The sequence below is a fragment of the Lactuca saligna genome, chromosome 4 (genome assembly GCF_052625555.1).
Source record: "Lactuca saligna cultivar CGN05327 chromosome 4, ASM5262555v1, whole genome shotgun sequence".
Lineage (NCBI taxonomy): Eukaryota > Viridiplantae > Streptophyta > Magnoliopsida > Asterales > Asteraceae > Lactuca > Lactuca saligna.
The window spans coordinates 82,817,803-82,839,399 of NC_136420.1; the positions used below are offsets into that span (position 1 = coordinate 82,817,803).

The 21,597-nt window shown below is 33.3% G+C and overlaps 3 protein-coding genes across 5 annotated transcripts; 1 reads left to right on the plus strand and 2 right to left on the minus strand.

Annotated features, from left to right (window-relative positions):
• The first annotated feature begins 6,024 nt into the window (after nt 1–6,024).
• Nucleotides 6,025–8,471, plus strand: LOC145042245 (putative alpha,alpha-trehalose-phosphate synthase [UDP-forming] 7). Of its 2 annotated transcripts, XM_078990638.1 has the most exons (4): nt 6,744–6,896; nt 6,986–7,652; nt 7,739–8,016; nt 8,091–8,471. In XM_078990638.1, the coding sequence occupies exons 1-4, from the start codon at nt 6,875–6,877 to the stop codon at nt 8,402–8,404; spliced, it is 1,281 nt and encodes a 426-aa protein (XP_078846764.1). In that variant the 5' UTR covers nt 6,744–6,874; the 3' UTR covers nt 8,405–8,471. The 2 variants fall into 2 exon arrangements, with proteins under 2 accessions (XP_078846763.1, XP_078846764.1); XM_078990637.1 differs by having other exon boundaries at nt 6,025–7,652.
• A 270-nt stretch (nt 8,472–8,741) lies between these two features.
• LOC145042246 (uncharacterized) lies at nt 8,742–9,909 on the minus strand. Of its 2 annotated transcripts, none has more exons than XM_078990640.1 (3): nt 9,720–9,909; nt 9,419–9,495; nt 8,742–9,272 (listed from the first exon to the last, which is right to left on the minus strand). In XM_078990640.1, the coding sequence occupies exons 1-3, from the start codon at nt 9,852–9,854 to the stop codon at nt 9,134–9,136; spliced, it is 351 nt and encodes a 116-aa protein (XP_078846766.1). In that variant the 5' UTR covers nt 9,855–9,909; the 3' UTR covers nt 8,742–9,133. The 2 variants fall into 2 exon arrangements, with proteins under 2 accessions (XP_078846766.1, XP_078846765.1); XM_078990639.1 differs by having other exon boundaries at nt 8,742–9,256; nt 9,720–9,907.
• A 4,786-nt stretch (nt 9,910–14,695) lies between these two features.
• On the minus strand, nt 14,696–17,473 carry LOC145039823 (protein transport protein SEC24 B-like). The gene is made up of 4 exons (XM_078987830.1): nt 17,387–17,473; nt 15,073–15,192; nt 14,928–14,975; nt 14,696–14,854 (listed from the first exon to the last, which is right to left on the minus strand). Exons 1-4 carry the CDS (start codon nt 17,471–17,473, stop codon nt 14,696–14,698), a joined length of 414 nt encoding a protein of 137 aa, XP_078843956.1.
• Nucleotides 17,474–21,597: the final 4,124 nt, after the last annotated feature.

Here is a 21,597-nt window from a genome sequence, read left to right on the forward strand (position 1 = left end):
TTATTGTCGGGTAGTATTTTATGGAAACCCTTTTCTTTCAAAGAGCATATAATAACTGCCTCCGTTGGGTCTCAAATTAAATGTATGGTTTACTATTTGCATCCATGCATGCTTGTTTCATAACCCCAGTTCTGTATACACAGTTGATGATATCATGCTACTCACACGGCTTTATATACAATGAGCCTTAAAGTGTCACAGCTTGTTATTTGTAAGTTCATAGGTTGAGGACAGTTTATATTCAATTTGATATTAGCGTTTTCAATTTATGATTACCATTGGGCCTTAGAAGCAAGAGGATAACATTGATTCCGTGAGTTTTATGAATGCATATAATTTTGCATTATGTTGTCTGGTATCATATAACTATTGTCATTAATTGTTCATTACACTACAATATGCACACAATTACTAATATCTCTTCTTCAACTTAAGGTATATTAAGCTTGGTGAAGAGTCGCCTTATATCATCGATGATGATGATGATGATGATGATGATGAATGGGGCATTAAGTGGTCCCGACAAATAGAGGAGTCACCTTTCTTAACAGCCTATTACTTGAGTTCTTTGAGTGCAAATGGTGATCTACATGGGTATGTTTTCATTATTTTGGAATGAATGAATTATTATTGTACAAGTATGTAGTATTATTTGACATTGTATGTTGTAATTGCAAGGCCTCGTTTAAGAAGTTTGCAACTTTTAACGAATTAAAATGAAGGATGAGACAACACTTTTGGCATCTTTGATGACAGGGTGGATGTTTATATCAGTTGTATACTAGAGTCCATGAGTAGATATTGTCACTTGTTAGAGCATTTTATCTTCGAATTTAGCGGAGTTTGTCATCTCTAAACTTTGTTGATGATTTTTTTTAATATTTGAGAAGACTGTAGAATCAATTCAGTGAGATCTCATCTCACATGCAATGCAGGCAGACTTGATTTAGTAGAAACCATGGTGGGCAAAGAATTTGTGCTCAACTACCCTAAGATAACCATTTTGGTACTGCAAGCATGCAAACTGTTTCCTTATGAAGCTTTCGAGCTGGTGAAGGTATCCATTGTCTCTTTCTGGTATTTGAAGAACACATGAATATGTTGACTTTTTAACATGCGAAATTGCCCAGTTGATTAATTATGTGTTAGTAATCTCCATTGCAAAGGCCAAATATTGAAAAATAAGATGAAGTGAAGAATTCTAAACTTCTTATGGGACTGAAAACAATGTTGGAGATGATGAGTACAAACACATTCTATGTGTAGAGACAGCAACAATTGAGAAGTTAATTTGAAGCACGGTGAAGAATGGAAAGTAGCGCAACAATATTCGTTCAGAATTGATTAGCATGTTTTTCTGTCATAATGGATTAGCAACAATATTCTATGAGAATGTATTAGTGTTTTACTTAGATTTCAATGTTTTTATTTGATTTTTAACCATTCTCATTTTTATTCTTTAAGAATAAATGAAATTGTTAACCATTATTACTTATATTCTTTCAGAATGAATGTCATTTATGCATGTTCATAGTCGTATTAGTTAAGAATGAATGTAAGTACTAATCTTAATATCTTAAAATTTTGTTCATATAAAATTTGTATTTATTAAAAAATATTAATCTTGATATTAAATGTTTATATATTCTGTCAGAATTTAATGTTTTTTTCAAGATAATGATAAACACATTCTTTTAGAATGTCCAAATTAATATATTTATAATCCAAAAAATCATATTCTTAAAGTTTAGAGAATTAATTATTCACTAAAATCTGCAATTTTCCTTTCTCAAATTTATGTTAATTGATTAAAATACCTTTAGAATGAAATTAGATGGTATTTTTCAATTATCTTTAATTTAATAGTACGTATTAGTTATTTTCTTAAAATAAGTAAACTGATTGGCTCACAATCATTCATACATCCATACAATAATTAGTTAGAATACAATAACTTAAGCCTATATATATATTTAGTAATATATATATATATATATATATATATATTACTAAATTTTCTTTTGTTATTCATATATGATAGTTTCACTCGTGACAATTCAATTTTATACAACAGATAATTACAACGTTCTTCTGTAAAATGATAACTTTTTTACAAAAAACATAATAGTTGGAAAAAATATTTACTAGATATGGGTAGTTCCAAACTTATTTACTAAGTAATTGTATTTGAAAAAAAAATAGTAATAAAACCAATTTTTCTATTCATTACCTTCACGCGATCAATATTCATGCATTCTCTCACGTTTTCGTCCTCCGTGCGCCGCCATTAGACTAGAGGGTATGGTGCGGTTTGGGACCGCACCTTGGTACCACCTCAGCAGGGAACACCGCCCCCAGGGTGCGGTTTCCTGCCATTGAGACCGCAGTGCGGCCTTTGAAGACCGCGAAATTTGATTGGTGGGTCAAATTTTTGACCGTTGAACGCAATTTCGTCTTTTTTTTTTTTTTCTTTCCTTCCTATATATATACACATATCAAACTTAATTTTTTTCACAACACAATCTTCTCTCTCTCAAAAAAAAAAAAAATTAAAATCACCACTCTCCAAAAAATGTCATCTTCTTCATCTTCTGAAGAATTTCAGACTATTTTTGATACCGCTATTGCGTGTGTTCAAATGGCGGAACAAACATACAACGTTATATGTAACAACGCAGCTGCAAGTTCTCAACAGAGAACACGAAGATACATTTACAGAAATCGTGAAGAAGCCAACCAACGTTTGGTGCAAGACTATTTAGCAGAGAATGCCACTTACCAAGGGTATTATTTTCGTAGACGCTTCAGAATGCTCAAATGTTTATTCGAACGTATGGTTGAAGATGTAACGAGGGAGTGCAGTTTTTTCCAACAACGCTACGATGCTAGAGGTACACCCGGTTTCACTCCGTTACAAAAATGCACGGCCGCACTTCGTCAGTTAGCATATGGCATTCCGTCTGATGCGTTAGACGAAAGTTTTAGGATGTCTGCTAGGACAGCACGAGACAGTCTCCATTTTTTCTGCAAAACTGTCATTCAGTTTTATGGTCCAAAATATTTACGTAAGCCTACACGTAATGACATCTTGCAATTGCAAGCTCATCATGCTAGTGTGCATGGGTTTCCTGGAATGCTAGGAAGCTTAGATTGTCTCCATTGGGCATGGGAAAATTGCCCTACAGCATATCATGGGCAATTTACACGAGGTGATCATGGTCACCCAACGGTGGTACTTGAAGCAGTTGCATCACAAGATATGTGGATTTGGCATGCTTTTTTTGGTTCTCCTGGTTCGATTAACGACATCAACGTTCTTAACCGTTTACCAATATTTAACAACATATACGATGGATCCGCACCAGATTCTTCTTTTCAAGTGCATGGAACGCCATATAAGTATGGTTATTATCTAGTCGATGGAATCTATCCTGAGTATGCTGTGTTTGTTAAGTCGTTTTCAGCTCCACATGGTTCTAGACGAAAGAAATTCAAGAGAGCTCAAGAAAGAGCTAGGAAGGATGTTGGGCGTGCTTTTGGAGCTCTGAAGAAACGGTGGTTCATACTGAAAAAACCAGCAGCTTATTTGGGCGAGGAAAAACTTCAAGAAATCATGTATACGTGTATTATATTGCATAACATGATTATTGAAGACGAAGGAAGAGCAATATGTGCGTTTGACGAGGAAGAAATAATACCAGAGACATAGCCAATAGAAATTGGTGGCGAAGAGTATATAAACAGAAGAGCAGAGATACGTTGCACTGAAACATTTCATAATCTTCGCAATGACTTGGTGGAACACATTTACGGGGTTCAAAACATTAACCTTAATTTGGATCCACCGGATGACCCCGAAGACGAGTTCTCGGAGAACGACTTTATGTAGTTTCCTTTAGTTATTTTATTTATGTTTTTTAAGTTTATAGGGTTATTTAAATGTCATGTGTGTGGTTTTTTTTTAGTAACGCAATGTACTGTTTTTTTTTATTTTGAAGTAATGAAGAATTATGTTTTTTTTTATTAAAATAGAAGGTATATTAAATTAAATTAGTTTAAAAAAAAAGAATTTTTATTAAATTAAAATACTTAAAAAAAACAAAAAAATAAAAGAAATGAAAAGTGTGGCACCACACCCTTGGTGTGGTAAGAAACCACACTTAAGTGGTAAAATGTGACGTGGCGCTTACGTGGCGAGGGAGGGAGTGCGGTTTCGGTGGCACCACTCCCTCCAGCCTTATGAGAACCACCAGCGATAACGAGTCTCGTTGACCTCATCATAATTGTCTACAAACCCCTTTTCCATTGTCGAGAATTAAACAACCATTAATTAGATGTTTTTAGTTTTGTGACTTTTTGTGTATGCTTTTTAGTTTCTATTTGTTACCTTCACGCGATCAATATCTATGACCTTTTGATGGCTGTTTTTTGTTTTGTTACTTTTTTGTGTATGCTTTTATTCATAAAAGTTAGGAAAAAAATAAATTAGATGTTTTTTATCAAGAATTAAACAACCATTAATGTAGAATGATTAAGAAAAAATAACGTCTGTAATATTTATGACTTGATAATTTAGCTTAAAATTGCTTTGAACAACTTGAAATGATTTTATTAATCACTTGAGCAAACATTCTCTATATATTAAGAACTATTTAAACAAAACAAATAAATAAATAAATAAATAAACTCTGATATAATAAAAATATGATCATTTCTTTTAATTTTAATTTTACAATATAAATTCATACTATAAAAGTTATGGTGATAGATATTATCTATAGATGATTTTTATTGTAAAAATAGTTTAAATTGTAAGTAAAGATAATGAAATATAAAAAGTCACGTGAGATTTCTATATATTCCATTTAATTTAAATTAGAAAGTAATGATAAATACAAAAATACATTTTGGTAATTATGTTTGGAACTACCACACATTTGTAAATATGTTAAAAAAGAATTATGCCTTAGTACAAAACTCTAAAATGGATTTTTGTTTATCCTTTTTGTTCGTATTAATCATCATAATGTTATTTTAAGATATAACTTTTAATTAATATATTTTCATAACGATAGAAGTGAGGGACCTTATCCATGCCTTTGTTTATACGTATTTAATGTACATCATATACAGGGTATTACTGTTATTACTATTTTTGAAACTACATCGATAAATGAACGAACCCTAGAAATTCTGTCACCTTCAAATTTCTCTCAAACACACACATTGATCTTCGATCTCAAATTTATTCTTTACTATCATATGATATAAAGTGTTGGAAACTTCTCAAATTAGTGTGTGTAAGTTTCATAACCTAATTTAATTTGATTGATTTGAAATGATTTCGCATCGAGATAGTGTTAATTGTCATTTTGGAGTTTGTATGATCTAAGATCTTGTTGATTTAGCTTGTTTTCTATAGTCGAGATGGTGGTCATTTATTTGAATTTGATCTAATCGGTTACGAGTCTGTTTCATCAAAAACTTATTGCATTGTATAATGTTGATTGCATGTAAGTGTTTTCCTAACAAAGTGAATTCATTTGTTTAAATGTAAAGTGAGGTTTGCTTTTTCCTGGCAGATAATAATCGGAATTTACCCTTTAGGAGGTTTCCAAGAAGTTTTTGTTTTTAGGTTGAAATCAATAGAGAGAGAAAAAGATAAAGATGCAATCGAGATCATATACTAATCTTCTAGAATTGGCTTCTGGGAATTTCCCTTTAATGGGGCGAGAGAGTGACAAGCGAAAGATGCCAAGGATAATGACTGTTCCTGGAAGTATCAACGAATTTGATGATGAGCCAACAAGCAGTGTTGCATCTGATAACGCTTCTTCACTTTCTATGGATAGAATCATTATAGTTGCAAATCAATTGCCTCTAAAAGCCAAAAGAAGACCTGATAATAAAAGTTGGAGTTTTACTTGGGATGACGACTCTCTCCTTCTGCGACTCAAAGATGGTTTTCCTGATGACATGGAAGTTCTATATGTTGGATCCTTAAATGCCGATGTTGATGGCATTGAACAAGATGATGTTACGTAACTCTTGTTGGAAAGATTCAATTGTGTCCCAACATTTCTTCCACCTAGTCTCATCGAAAAGTTTTACACTGGTTTTTGCAAGCAACATTTGTGGCCTCTCTTTCACTACATGTTACCAATTTCAGTTGATCATGGAGGTAGATTCGATCGATCTATGTGGGAAGCCTACGTCTCTGCAAACAAATTATTTTCCCAGAAAGTAATTGAAGTCATAAATCCCGAAGATGATTTTGTTTGGATCCATGATTATCATCTAATGGTGTTACCTACTTTCTTGAGAAGACGATTTAATCGTTTAAGAATGGGGTTCTTCCTCCATAGCCCATTCCCTTCTTCCGAAATTTATAGAACACTTCCTGTTAGAGAAGAAATCTTAAAAGCTATACTCAACTCCGACCTAATCGGATTCCACACCTTCGATTACGCCCGTCATTTCCTTTCCTGTTGTAGTCGGATGTTTGGATTGGAATACCAATCCAAAAGAGGGTATATAGGATTAGATTACTACGGAAGAACAGTCGGAATCAAGATAATGCCAGTTGGAATCCATATGGGACAGATAGAATCTGTGATGAAAACTGATAAAGAATCAAGAACCAAGGAACTAAAGCAACAATTTGAAGGAAAAAACGTGTTGCTTGGAGTTGATGACATGGACATCTTCAAAGGCATCAATCTGAAGCTTTTAGCAATGGAACAAATGCTTAAACTACATCCATCTTGGCAAGGAACAGCTGTTCTTGTCCAAAGTGCAAATCCAACTAGAGGTAAAGGTGGAATACATTTGGAAGAAATTCAAGCTGAAATTCAAGAAAGCTATAAACGTATAAATGAAGAATTCGGTAAACCCAGGTATCAACCAATTGTTTATATAGACAAACCAATGTCAGTTAATGAAAGGGTTGCTTATTACAGTATAGTTGAATGTGTTGTGGTGACAGCTGTAAGAGACGGAATGAATTTAACTCCATATGAATACATCGTATGTCGAGAAGGAATTCCCAATTCCAATTCCGATTTTGATTCCGGTCCCAAGAAAAGCATGCTAGTGGTATCGGAGTTTGTGGGGTGTTCTCCTTCTTTGAGTGGTGCAATTCGTATCAATCCTTGGAATGTTGAAGCAACTGCTGAAGCAATGAATGAAGCTATATCAATGGGAGAACCTGAGAAACAAATGAGACATGAGAAGCATTATCGATATGTGAGTACACATGATGTGGCTTATTGGTCTAGAAGCTTCTTGCAAGATATGGAAAGAAGTTGTGCAGATCATTTTAGGAAAAGATGTTGGGGAATCGGTTTAGGTTTTGGGTTTAGAGTTGTGAGTCTTGATCCGAACTTCCGGAAGCTTTCGATTGATGATATTGTATCAGATTACTTAAAGGCTAAACGAAGGGCAATTTTGTTGGATTATGATGGAACTGTAATGCCTCAAAATTCCATTATTAAGACACCAAGTAGAGAAGTTATTTCACTTCTGAATAGGCTTTCTAGTGATCTGAATAATACGGTTTTTATTGTTAGTGGAAGAGGTAGGGAGAGTTTAAGCAAGGCTTTTTCTCCATGTAGGAAGCTTGGAATTGCAGCTGAACATGGCTACTTCATAAGGTTAGTATTATCATTATCGCCTGTGCTTTTTATATGTAACTTATGAAAAGGACGTCAATTCCCCTGGGGTTTGTTTTTTTTTTCAGGTGGTGTCAAGATGTGGAGTGGGAGACGTGTGGTCAAAGTAGTGATTTTGGATGGATGGATATGGCTAAACCTATCATGAAACTATATACAGAATCAACTGATGGATCATCTATAGAAACTAAAGAAAGTGCTTTAGTTTGGCAATATAGAGATGCAGATCCAGGGTTTGGATTTGCTCAAGCAAAAGAGATGCTTGATCATCTTGAAAGTGTTTTGGCAAATGAACCTGTTGTTGTTAAAAGTGGTCAATATATTGTGGAAGTTAAACCTCAGGCATGTCCTTTGTCCTTATTCACTTTGTTATAATCTTGAAAGTGTATTGAATATTGATCTTTTTTTTGTTGCAGGAAGCAAGTAAAGGTCTTGTTGCAGAAAAGATCTTCATATCAATGGCTGAAAATGGGAAACAAGCTGATTTCGTGCTTTGTGTGGGTGATGATCGATCTGATGAAGATATGTTTGAAATAATTGGGAATGCAATTTCAAGAAATATAATTTCTGTTAATACTATGGTTTTTGCATGCACAGTTGGACAAAAACCAAGTAAAGCAAAATATTATCTTGATGACACCAATGAAGTTATTTTAATGCTTCAAAGTCTGGCTGAAGCTACCGACTCTCCCGTGTTATCTGAAGATGAAAATTGTAGGTCCCATTATCCTTAAAAGAATTTCATCTTTAAATTTTTAAAGGTAGTACTAATTAATTATTATTCTTTTTTCTATTGAATAATTGCATATTATTTGTCTATATACATTCTTTTACATAGATGAGGTCATAGGTTTAGTGTATTCGTTTCAAGAAGTAGTAGCTAGTGTATTTTACTTTCATTGATTTGTTTATTGTAGCATTTTGCTTTCGTTTCCTCCTCCTATTATTTGAATAATTTATAGCAATTTCATCCAAGTACAAAAGGAATTTTCACTGCTATGATTGGTAGTTATTTCAACAATATAATGTCTTAATAAGAAAAAAAAAACTAAAAGTACAATGTTATTTGGGTTTAAAGAAAGAGAAGTTTAAGTATAATTATATAATTGTGTAGATTCTTCAAAGTACAATGCTATAATTGGTATTCTACTATCTAGTCCTTTCACAAAAAAGAAAACCTACAAACTGGGCATCTACCATGGGTTCTCACCCAAGGCAAGATACACTACTCATGAAACGTATGATTACATGGTGTCACCATCACCACTTGTTTTGCTTCTAAGTCTTCTAAGCATATGACACACCTTTTATCATCATCATCGTCTTCTTCGTGTGCTTCTTCTATTGTCTCTCCACCATCCTTTTGTGAGTAAAACCTACCCAACCTTTGTATAATCTTCTTAGGAACACGATTGTAAATCTCTTTCCTAAGCTTCTCTAAAGCTTTTGTTTTATTGTTTGAATCACGTGTTTGTGTCTGTGTTTGTGTTTGTGTTCGTGATCGATTCGTTTGTCTTGACCTCAAATTCGTGTGGTTTGCCAAATTGTTTTGCAACACCACAAGATGCATTTGAGGTTGTGGGAAACTGAAAATTTTTGCATCTAACAATATGTATGTTAAATATGATTACAAAAACTATATTGCTATGATATGAATTCACTATATTTCCATATCAAGTAGTAAGAACTAGGAAGAGGGGAAAAGTCATTAAAAGATGAATATGGGAGACTATAAGAAAGGGGATCACCTCATTATGGAGGAAGGTAAAGTGAAGATTCTATCCTCAAGTGACCACAACCATGGATCAATATCAACTCTTTCATTCTGCAAAATAAAATATTTATTCATACATAATTCGGGTAGTTTAAAAGTGACATGCTAAAATAATTTATACACAAATGTTTGGGATTTGCTAATAATAACCTAAAGGTGTCAAATTTTGAATCATGATCACCCAAATAAAATATTTCCACAAGAAAGGAAGAAAAAGCGAGATACCAATTTCACTAAAATATTTCTATAATGATATGTTAGAGAAGAATAATAACCAGGATATGAGGAAAGAGACGTGATGGTGGAGATATAATGTCTAAAAATGAGTCTCTATCCTCGTTGTACCATGCATATGCATTTTTGGTAGGTTGCAAAGACTCTTGAGTATTGATGTTGTTGTGGTTGCTCATTATGTTAGAGACATGTAAATCTTTTGTTTTCCTATTAAAGGCTTATATAAGATGTGCTTGAAGAAGTGTTGCCTCTTCCAAGTATATATGCCTTCATTATTTTGTGGTTGATTTGAACTTTGATTCTATGCCCTTCCCACTTAATTGAGAGATTCTTGCTTAATTAGAATGTTGTTTTTCTGTCTATAGAATCTATGTGGTTCTGTTAGCATTTATCGATATTTTTCTCTTAAGAATAGAAAAAATAAGGATTAAATGCACATGTATGAAACAGTATTCCAAAGAAGTGGTTTTTATATGAAATATGTGATACCGTTTTTTCTTTTTGTGTGTGTGTGTGTGTGTGGGGGGGGGGGGGGGGGGGGGGGGGGGGTTGAGGGGGGTCAAAAGAGCCACATCAATAGTGGGTTACAACGTGGTTATATAATTTGTATCAATTACGTAGTGATGAAAAAAATTAAACAATATAGGGCAAATTGGTAAATAATAAAGCATTGTTACATAAATTAATGAAAAAAATAAAGCATTACTGCATAAATAAGTGGTTTAACTAATCTATATCTATACGATATGAGACAATTGTTCTGATTACAGTTGTTGCATTAGCTGCTCCTAAAATTAAACGTCTTCGTAAATAAAACTTAAATTAGAAAAGTATGAAATGTCTATTAATTAGCCCCGTAATAAATTTGTTACAAGGTTAAAAAGGATACAAATTTAAAATTCATTAAAATAGACTCTTCAATATTGTTTTGTTCATATGAATAATTGATATATTAATGCCGATTACAAACACTATCGTTAATACAATAATCGAAATGGATGCCACCAAAACTTAAGTAAAAGGATTTTTAAAACATTTTGATATTTTGATGTGTTGGCTTGTGTGTATTTTTATTTATTTGAAATTTTGCATCATATTAAATATTATATAATTCGAGTAGATCCGTTTGGTTTAGTTTCTATATTCAGAAAACATTTATTACATATCTTTAAATATTAAAATAGAAACTTTGTGATATCACTTTCAACAATCAGGGTTATTGATTTGTTTTATTAATATATTTTCTACCGTTAGATCGTTATGCTAACATCATCATTTGATCAACCTTTTTCTTTGGTCCACCAATTTTATGCAATCTATTAATGATAATTACTTTTAACATTAGGAAATCTATTAATTACAATTAAATCTAACCAAAAATAAAATTATTTTTAAAATTAGAAAATCTATTAATTTCAATTAAATCTCACCAAAAATAAAATTATTTTTAAAATCAGGAAATCTATTAATAACAATTAAATCTCACCAAAAATAAAATTATTTTTAAAATTAAGAAATTTATTAATGACATCATAATTTGGTCAACCTCACCTCTCATTACCCATTTCTTTTGTTCTGGTTTGAAAATCACTAACACAGTCATTATTTTCTTTTCAATTTATTGCAAGGAAGAATATCTGAAGATCAATGGTGCTGGAAGATACATAAGAAAGATTTTCCCACTAATTTCAATAATGTGTACATCTTCTTTCACAACGATTCAATCGATTCTCGCTTCAACGACCTCGAATCCAGATACAATTTCTCTTGCCATGTCTCTATGCGCAGACAATCCATAATCTTATCTCTTTGATTCCTCCTTATGTAACCTCGAATCTCTTTCAGCTTATGATCACAACCGCAAACACTCATCTATTTCGTCTCCTTCCCATTCTTCATATTTCTTGTGTTTCACCTTAGGGCTCTCCTTCTTCCAGTCGGTTATTTGTTTCTCTGCACAACGACTTATAATTGATTTGTTATGTTTCGATTTCTTGTGTTTATTTCTCAATTTTGATGAAAAAAAAAACTTAATTTCTACCCTTGCTTTCAAGAATTAAGGGAATCGCCGCTCCTTTTTCACCTCCCACTTTCTATCTGTTGCAGAAACTAGAAAGACAACATACACACACAGTTAACATGTTCGTTTTTTTTATTTATTCATAGGTTTGTTTTCTACACCACTCCAACCTCTTGCTTTGCATTTTATACGATTTTTGTTACTGTTTTCTTCTTTTCCCTCATTTTTTTCACCATTTTCTGTTTATATAGATATAGCTTTTGTGTGCTTACTTTTTTCTTCAAGGCTATCTTGGTGTTGATTTTGGGTTTTTGTTGAGCACAATTATGATATGTGTTCTTGATGTCAACTGGCATTCACTCAGTACCTCAGGAATATCTAACACTTACAAATACCATTTTTTTTATGGTATCAGCAAATGAAGATAAACAAAAAAGGGAATAAAAAAGGAGTCATTTGCATTAGGTAGCAATTCAATCATCAAATATGTTTCTTGCTAGAGTTTTTTGTTGTTATTGACGGAACAAGTAATATGATAGTTAAATATATCTCTTTTTTGTATTTGCTTTTAGTTGTAGAAAACAATAGAATAAACAAAGAAGTTGTCGTCAAAAGATATTAGGTGAGTTATCCAGAGTTCATATTGATTGAGTAATTGGTAAAATAATATAAAAAGTGGTCAACATTTATCTGTATAATCATAAAAAATAGAAGTGGTCAAATAATTTCATAATTTTGCCTCTAAAATAAAATGGAACTTTTCTTTTGGACTAAAAAAGGGTATCAAAAAACTCCCAAAATAAGACGCCAAACACTTAGATGAACACGCTCATTAAAAAAAAATAAAAAATGCTTTTATTTTCTACTGAATTTTTAATATATTTTTCCTATTTTATGTAGATACCAACTAGTTTCTTTCATGTTGATCGTCATCCTAGAAACCTTGTAATTGGCTCGGATGAATAATGAATCATGAATCACTAATATATTGTGATTTTGGTATGATGAGGGAGATTAAATCCTTGACCAGAAAAAGATTGATAGATCTTTTCATGCAATTTATGAAAAAGTTGCAAAAAATGTATGAATTTTTTTATTTATTTTTCTAATACTGTAAAGCAGGGACACAATAATGTAGTTTTTTAGGTACTCAAATAGAATTTATACGTGGATTAAGATTAAAAAGTATTATGGTATCATTACAGATTATGAACAATTTCATAAGTCTTGAAGCGCTTCAACCCATTGGAGACATGTCGTCAATATGTAAAAGTTGAGTAAAGAAGTGTGAGAAAAATATTTGAAACTCTGAAGCATTTGAGGTTATTAGGTATTTATTGTATGCAGTTCTTTAGTTTATATTCATATCCTTAAGCCGTTATTAGATGCTTAAGCTATTGAGACAAAAAAAAAAATTGTAATGACCGTGTACTATCAAAGTTTATCATTGGGAAGATTTGGGATTTTTATGTATCAAAGGTTTATTATCAAAACAAAATATATCCACTTCTAAGAATTTATAAAATTTATATATTTTTCATTATAACCAACGAAAGAATGGAGTTTTACCATCAAGTTCCATTTGGCCTTATTTCTTACTTTCTTAGATAATATATCATCAAGGTAATGGGATACAATCCCCTTCATTGGAATAAAAAACCAACCGTGAGACACTATACTTGGGAATTATTTTAGTTAGGTCATTCTTAAGATTCTTACATTTGAAGACCAAACGCGTTCTAACCTTATTCCATAATATACATGCTTTCTAAAAGTGCAATTCTTATCTGATTTATATGGTTGTATAACTTTATATTTTTTTAACAGAAGCAAGAATCGCACATGAGCCGAAGTATGTGTAAAAGGGATATGAAAGTGGATGTTACCCAAAAATGGATGTTGGAAAATCAATTATGTATCCTTCACTTGCATTAACCAATACATTTGCTTCCCAAGATCCAATATAGTTAAGTCAGATGCATATGTTGTCAAAAAAGGTCTCAAGTTTGGCTTATTTATTTGTTTTTAATTTCCTTATAGATAAATTGACATTTGCATTATTAAAATGATGTATGTGTGAAGTAAGTATGAATAAAAAGCGTTCTTTTTTGCAGCCATCTAAAGTTTGGTAAATGACCCTTTTACAGTTCTTTTTAGGGTGTTTTATTTTCATTATTTTGTAAAATCTTTTAACTTTTGCTTTACAGGAGTATTGATTATGGACTACACATCTATACGAATTATTCTAACTTCTTGACAACTCAATATGAAGTCAACTCATAGGAATTCGACATTCAAAAAGCTTTTTCACTTGCCACCAAATGAATTTCTCATCGGTGATTTTGTCATGCTCTCCATGAGAAAATTAGCCCTTCAGGTATACTCGGACGGTTGGATTTGATCATAGACTGCACATCTACACGAACTAGTTCCTTATTATAGTTTCCAATTCATTTTTGAAGAGTAGACTCTTCCTATATTCAAGAACTGTTGAGTTTTATGCCAACTTATTGGTGCACAAAACAAGGTTTTCAATGCAACTGTTTTTTATTCTTTTATTTGTTCTTTTAGTGTATGATACAAAATTAGATGAGTTAGGCCAATGTTATGAGCTATCATTTTAGGGTTTTATACCAATTGTAGCCTTGTACTCCAAATTTTTTTCATACAACGAAATTATGTTGTTTTTCCTTTTGTTAATCCCAAAAGAACTTAAATGGAAATGAAAAATAACAGCTAATTCAATTACAAATACAACTTATAACATTTCAGATTCTTGAGGACATTTGACAATTTTCATATAGGTCGCATTCGTGTTCACCAGGTTACACTTGTTTGCCAACTCAAGAAAAAGGATTATTTTTCCCCTTGACTAAAATTGACTTATATTTGGAGATATGTATAAATTGATTCAAATACCCTTAATAAACTTTATGATAAACACACGACAGACAAACACAAGGGTGTTGTCGTAACTAGAGTTAAAAATAGATTTACTTACAGGATTCTTGAAAATGCATTTAAGTTATTTGCTAATGTCCAATGATCATCAACACCAGTTTTTGGTAACTTCATCACCTTAGAAAGTTGAACAATAACATCAGAGGGGAGAGGAGTGTAAACATCATATATGTCTGGAACTAAGAAAATCAATAGCTGCAATAAAAAATGCAAAAGAGCTTGAAGGAATAATTCTTTTTGACAGGTTAATTTTTTTTTTTAAAATAACTTGTTGTAATGAGTCAAATGTAATTCCCACAAGTGTTTGAGGACCCTCCTACACCAATCATATTATTATTATTACAAATCAATAAAACACTAACTTGAAGAAAATAAAAAAAGTTGTAATTTTTATTAAAAACACATGAACTTACTGGAAGATCATTAACAAATCGACTAATAGCACTAAAAGCTCTAAATGTAGCACCAATTTGTATTGCATTAATTGATACATCAACAAGAAAAAAAAAGACAACTGACATTGGTTCCCGAACCTAAGAAGAGTATAAATTAAAAAGATATCGTATTGACGGTACTCATATGTGACAAGGTCGTCCAACTAATAAAACAAAAAACGTTGTTTACAAAGAGGTCCTTCTTCAGTTATAAATATTAAAGCATTTCATTGTTTTTTCAATGTTACCAATAAAACTAATTCTATTTTTGTTACTTTCTTATTAAATATTGTGCCAATTTTTTATACTTTTATATGTATTTTTTATATGTTCTCCGCGTTTTACGTGGGTCATAATCTAGTTTACTAATTAAACACATTATAATCCGGTAATTATTAATTTAATATACATTATTAATTCATAATAGTTATTAACTTATTTTAATTCTTCTTATTATTAACATACCCATGAAAAAAAAAATGAGTGTTTTCATCCCCCGTCCCTACTTTATTTTTTATTTTTGTTTGAGATCAAGAACGGCCATCCTCTCCAAATCAGTGATTTTCTGAAAACCCACACTTCTCTCATGTATCTCATCGTTACTTAAGGTTCGATTCTCCGCAGCTATGTCAAGCTCATGGATTCTTTGTTTTAGATTTTTTAGCTCCATCTTCTCTTTTGGGAACTCAGTGATTCTCCATTTCTTGATTGCATTTTTTAGATATTTTAATTTTGCCAGTAGAAACATGCCAGGGGTCCCATAGCCAATAAAAGTATCCCAGGTTTCAGTAACAACTTTATCAAATCCTTCTCGGTTCATTCATGAATTAAAGAACCTAAAAGGAGGTTTCCCAAAATCTTAAGTCGACGTTCGGAGAAGGATTGGGCAATGGTCCGAGAGCTCTCGGGGTGGGACCGTCACAAAGGTAGAAGGAAATCGATCCATGAATTTAGGGCTCACAAGGAAACGATCAAGCTTGCTCATCTTTCAACTCGTTTGGTAGAAGAAAGTGTACTTGTGTCCACCCATACGAAGGTCACATAGTTATGCTTCACCAATGAATCAATTGAATTCGTATGCAGTGGAGGGGCAGAACTGCAAATTGAATCTCTCATCAGGCCTTCGTATTGTGTTGAAGTCCCCCATCACTATCCAGGTTCCTAGTGTTTCTCTTTTTATTTGTAGCGGGTCTTCCCACAATTTATGTTTTCCAACCGATGATTGTGGTCCATTTACATTAGCGATTATTATCCTCTCCTGAATTCTCATCCAGGTTCCAATGGTGATTAGGAAATACTTGGTTTTGATTACATCTTCCACTTTGTAAATATGTTTATCCCACATGCTTACCAGTCCTCCAGACTTGCTAGTAGTGTGAATGGAAAAGAAACCATAGTTCATGGAGCCCCAACAACCTTCCACATCAATGTTATCTGAGTCTACTAGTTGTGTTTCTTGTAATCCGATAAAGGAGATATGATTTTAGTTTTTTAAACACCTTACCCATGAGATCTTGGGTACCTCGTCGATACCTAGTATGTTTGAACTGAGACAATTCATCGGGATTTCTTTGTTCTCCTATTTCACCCATTGCTTCCTTTAGGATGGGATTATCCATCTCTATGTCAATCCAAGCTCTTTCCCAATTTCCACTGTTTTCTGGGCTTCGAGTGTGAGGTGATAATACTCATATACTTTAGGTTCATAGGGGGCGACTAAGCTTCTATTTAGGTTTAAGTGAGGTGACTGGGGATGTGTGCTTGTTTGTTGCTAAGTGTGATGAAGTTCCTTGCAATGGATCATAGTAGTTTTATTCATCCTGAGCGGAACTGTTAGAGGGAGCGAAGACAATAGCGAGAAGGGGGTAAGCTATTTGATTCACATTTCCTGGATTTTCTACCAATTAAGGGATCCATGTTGTATATTGGTTCATTCTCCACTGTTTGGGCTAGATGGTAATTTTCCGGAAAAGGCCCAAACAGCCCATAGGATCTAGACATTCAAGTAGACCGCTTCCCTCAGTCGGTAATGAGGTATTCAAGGGGTACGTGGTCGTAATTCCCCCATCACACGTAGTACAGGTGTCATTTTTGTTTTCTCTTGTATTTAATTCTTCTTTATTATCATGTTCTAGACTGACTTCTCCATTACCCAAGGTCCCATGTTTCCAATGAAAGTCCTTTTGTCTTCCATTTCTGTATGTTGACCGTCAGGTGATCCTTCATCTTCTCCGGTGACTTCCTAAGTTTCCGGCACCAATTCATCCTTTGCATTCTCTGCCATTGTTTTCACCTTTTCGTTTTCATCAGGTTTCCGGATTGTGCTCGTGTCATTTTGTAATATCTCACCCTCTTCTGGTTCCTCTACATCATCGGCCATCTATGTATCTGATATACCTTCATCATCATCTTCGTTCACTCTCATCCTCATAAAAATCTTCTATGAATCCTCGTCAAATTTTACAATGCCAACCTTGAATAGTTTCTCTTCTGTGGTTACAGTGATTTCCTCGTTTATCCTATCATGTCTTGATGTTATTATCCCAATTTTAATACATGAGAGATCGGCCCGATGATAAACATCATCAAAGGGGGCAATCGTCCTTCCATACCAGCCAGTGATGGAGGCAAAATTCCTATCACCCCACAACTTCAGTGGTAGCCCCCACTACTAGAAAAACAGCCTTTTACGATGCACAATGCGCGTCGTAAAACGCTCAGACGACGCCTAAAGGCGTGTCAAGGAAGGCCCTGTCATAACGAGAGACGACACGCTTTTACGCATCGTCTATAGACGACGCGCATTTACGACACACATTTATGACACGCAATTATGACACTTATTTACGACACGTAATGCGTATTAAGGAAGGCCCTATCATAAAGGAAGACAACACGCATTTGCGTATCGTAACCTTACGATGCGTGTTTAGGACACGCATTGCGTATCATTAAAGCCCCTGTCATATATGAATATGACACGCATTTGCGTGTCGTAAACTTTAACAACCATTTACGATATACATTTACAACGCGTCTTTACGATACTTATTTACGCATAATACAAAAATATGGAAACAAATATATACCAAAACAATCAATTTCATCCAATAACATCATATCAAACAAGTTATCAAAAAATTGTTATACATTGATATTAAGGTGATCTAATAGTATATTGTTTTTAAGAGGTTTTCCCAAACTATATAACATGATACTACATCCCTAACTATATAACCTCGTCCTTCATGTCATTGGTTTTCCACCTAGTGTACCATGTAAAAATGCTAAAGTGGGTGTCATGGGCGGCTGTCCACCGGGCGTGGATGGAAAGTAAGTGCTTGAAGCATTAATTGAAACAAAATAACTTGTATTAATCACACAATCAACAAACTTTAGAAGTACCTTATAAGCAATACGACTAAAGGATTGTATTGTTCCTGATCTCATAATTGTAACAAATCTTTTTGTTCGTCCCAATACGACTAAAGGGTTGTATGTCAAATTTGAAATGTCTAATTATAGATTGCTATAATAACAACTATATGTTTAATAACTCTACATTTATTCCCTACTTTCATCCTAATGGTTGTTATATATTGTATTAAAGAGTGTACATCTGGTCAAGAGGAAGTACCTGAGTTGGATTCATGGTAGCAAAAAGCTTTGATGCAACTGCTATATCTGAGAGAGAAAGAGCAGCATATACTTCATTGAGAAAAGAAAATGAAGGAAACCATTTTTGACTATTCCACCGGTAGCTCATTTTTTACTATTCCACCCGGTCAGATTTGAACAAAAAATAAACTACTGAAAATAACTATTTTACCCTTCTTAATCCTCTTCTACCAGAAAATAAGATTAGATTTGAGCAACATTCACTTGTGATGATTTGATTTTATTGGAGCCGCTTCTGCTTACTGCTTATTGCTTAGAGAAAGAGAAAAAGAAAAAGAAAGAGAAAGAATGTAGTACAGTAGAGTAGAGTACCTTGAGCATTTCATTTTTTCGACTTGATGCTACTGATTCTAGCTCATGTAGACAAGCCTTGGCCAATGTTATTTCCTGATCCTTCTCTATGTTCATCTATTGGACTAAATTCCCAACACATCTCAATGGTGAACTACCCTTTCCTATCACCAAGCTTTTTTCCAATAATTGTGCTTCTAGGCTAGACTTTGATGGACCTGTCTTCATTAAAATAACCATAACTTCCAATAAATGTGTTTCTTATGCTTACTTTTAGTTCATAACATTTAGAAACAACATAACAAAGTTATATGCTTTTCTACCTTCTGCTGATACTGTAAAGCTCGAGCTTCTGCATGGATTACAAGTTAAGATATATACTCTTTACATTGCTTCATCTGCAAAACAATTCCAAAAAATCAATCATACAAACAAATATGTCATGGTTTTCCATTTTTTAGGGTCCAACCTCATTAGCTTGTTTTTGGAAGCATATTAAATAATGAAAACTTAAAGAGAAGTTATCACTCATCAACAATAGTGGAAGAAAAAAAAAAGGTAACCTGTTTTATCAAATAGGGAAGATCTGGAGCTCTTCCAGAGATTTCATTGTTAGCAACAGCATAGTCAATACCTATGTAATTGTCAATATGTATCATAGTCAGTAATTAAGAGAAATATATAAGTTCTATAGTTCAATAGTTTACAATCCTACATAAATAAAGTGTAGCTCTTTCTTGAACAAATGATAATGTTCTTTTTTCCCAAATCACATGAACTTTTCAAAATCAACTTCTATAAAGTGTAGCTCTTTCACACATGGTTGATCAGTACAAGCTGTATGGTCGTCTTCTCGGTTGATGTTAATTTTGGAACAACATATCAGTGATACAACCAAGGAATTCATCCATTGTTGAGACAAGAAAGTATGAATAACATTGTTATCTACCAATATTATTTTCGGGATATCACTAATTCTTTCTAATTTCAGTATTTTACCTCTAGAAGTGATCTCTGTGTAAACCTAAGTAATTCCTTTTTTGCATCTCTCTTTCCATTCCGTTCTATTATGCGAGCGTACCCCTTCATCCCGTTGAAGGACTTGAGTCGCTTTTGATGAAGGAAACCCATAGAAACGTTGATCAGGGTTTAAGTTGGGTAACACGCTTTGGATCTTCTGTTTCTCGGTCGTGGGCCTAGACATCTTTTCCCCTCTACAACCAGTCCAACCCAACATAGATGGATCTTGAGTTGAATAATGCATTGGACTTAGTCCAATGTTTGGCAGATTACAAAAATGATGGGACAGAGTACCGACCAACAGAAATAACCCCTCCTCGACGTCGTTGAGGAATTAGATTATTGCATAACATAACAAGATAACAAAAGCACTTACAGGAAATTGAAGTATGAGGCGGAGTTTTAGGGTTTCTTTTGATCGATGAAGATTTTAGGAACTTCAAGTATGAAATTATCGGTCTTTTACACACAATGCTTTTAGGGTTTCTTTTGATTAAAGAGGATTCTACAACATACGAAGAAGAAGAAGGACGAGAGTATCAAGGCAGGGTTTTTGATTTTTTGGATTTCATCTCCCCCCTGGCAATTAAAAAAATTGGAGAACGCGCGTTCATAAACAAAAATATAAAGCGACAGTTTTAGACGACACGCTTTTTTATGGTAGGTGCCCTCCGTGTTTTTAATTTTTTTTGTTGGACACTATTTTTAGGGCACGCACAAATGTGTGTCCTCTATCCTTCAAATTTTGCAAAACTGACATTATTTTTTAAGGCACACCCAAATGTGCGTCCTCTATCAATCCTATGGTGTACATGCAAGCCCTAATAGCGTTGGATCTAGTTTGTCTAATGAACATGCAATTGATAATCCAAAGCCATAAACCCTAGATATAACAAACTATAATTGAAATTAGGGTTTAGATCTTACCTTTGATTGTTATATAGTAATAACAATCAATCCTTAGCTTCAAAAAGCTTAGTGTCTCAAGTGTTGCACCTCTAATGGAGTCACAAACACCACTACGCAACAAGATGAAGAAGAGAAGAAAGGAGGCTGCCAAAATCGTCCAAAAACCCTAATCCAAGAGTTTACCACGTTTTTGGTGCATAGAGGGCATTTATATAGGTGTAGGCTATTAGGGTTTACAACTAGGAAACCCTAATCTGGCTGCTTAAACCCTAAGCAGCCCATGGACTCTTTTAACATATCCCTTGGATGAATTCTTTATGGGCTTCCCATAGAATTCGTCCAACCTATATTATTTAGGTAATCTGTAGCCCAATTGCAATTATCTTATAATTACAAATCCGGTCCCCTAAGTTTAATTAATCTTTTTCAGCCACAAAATTAATTCTTGACTAATATTAATTAAACAATATGATTTCTCCTTTAATATATTATTCTCATAATATATTAATAAATCATAATTAATCATTTCTCACCTTAATTCATCCTACCTAATGTTATGGTGAAGGCAACCCAAAAGGACGATGAGCATAATCGTGTCAAGTACAT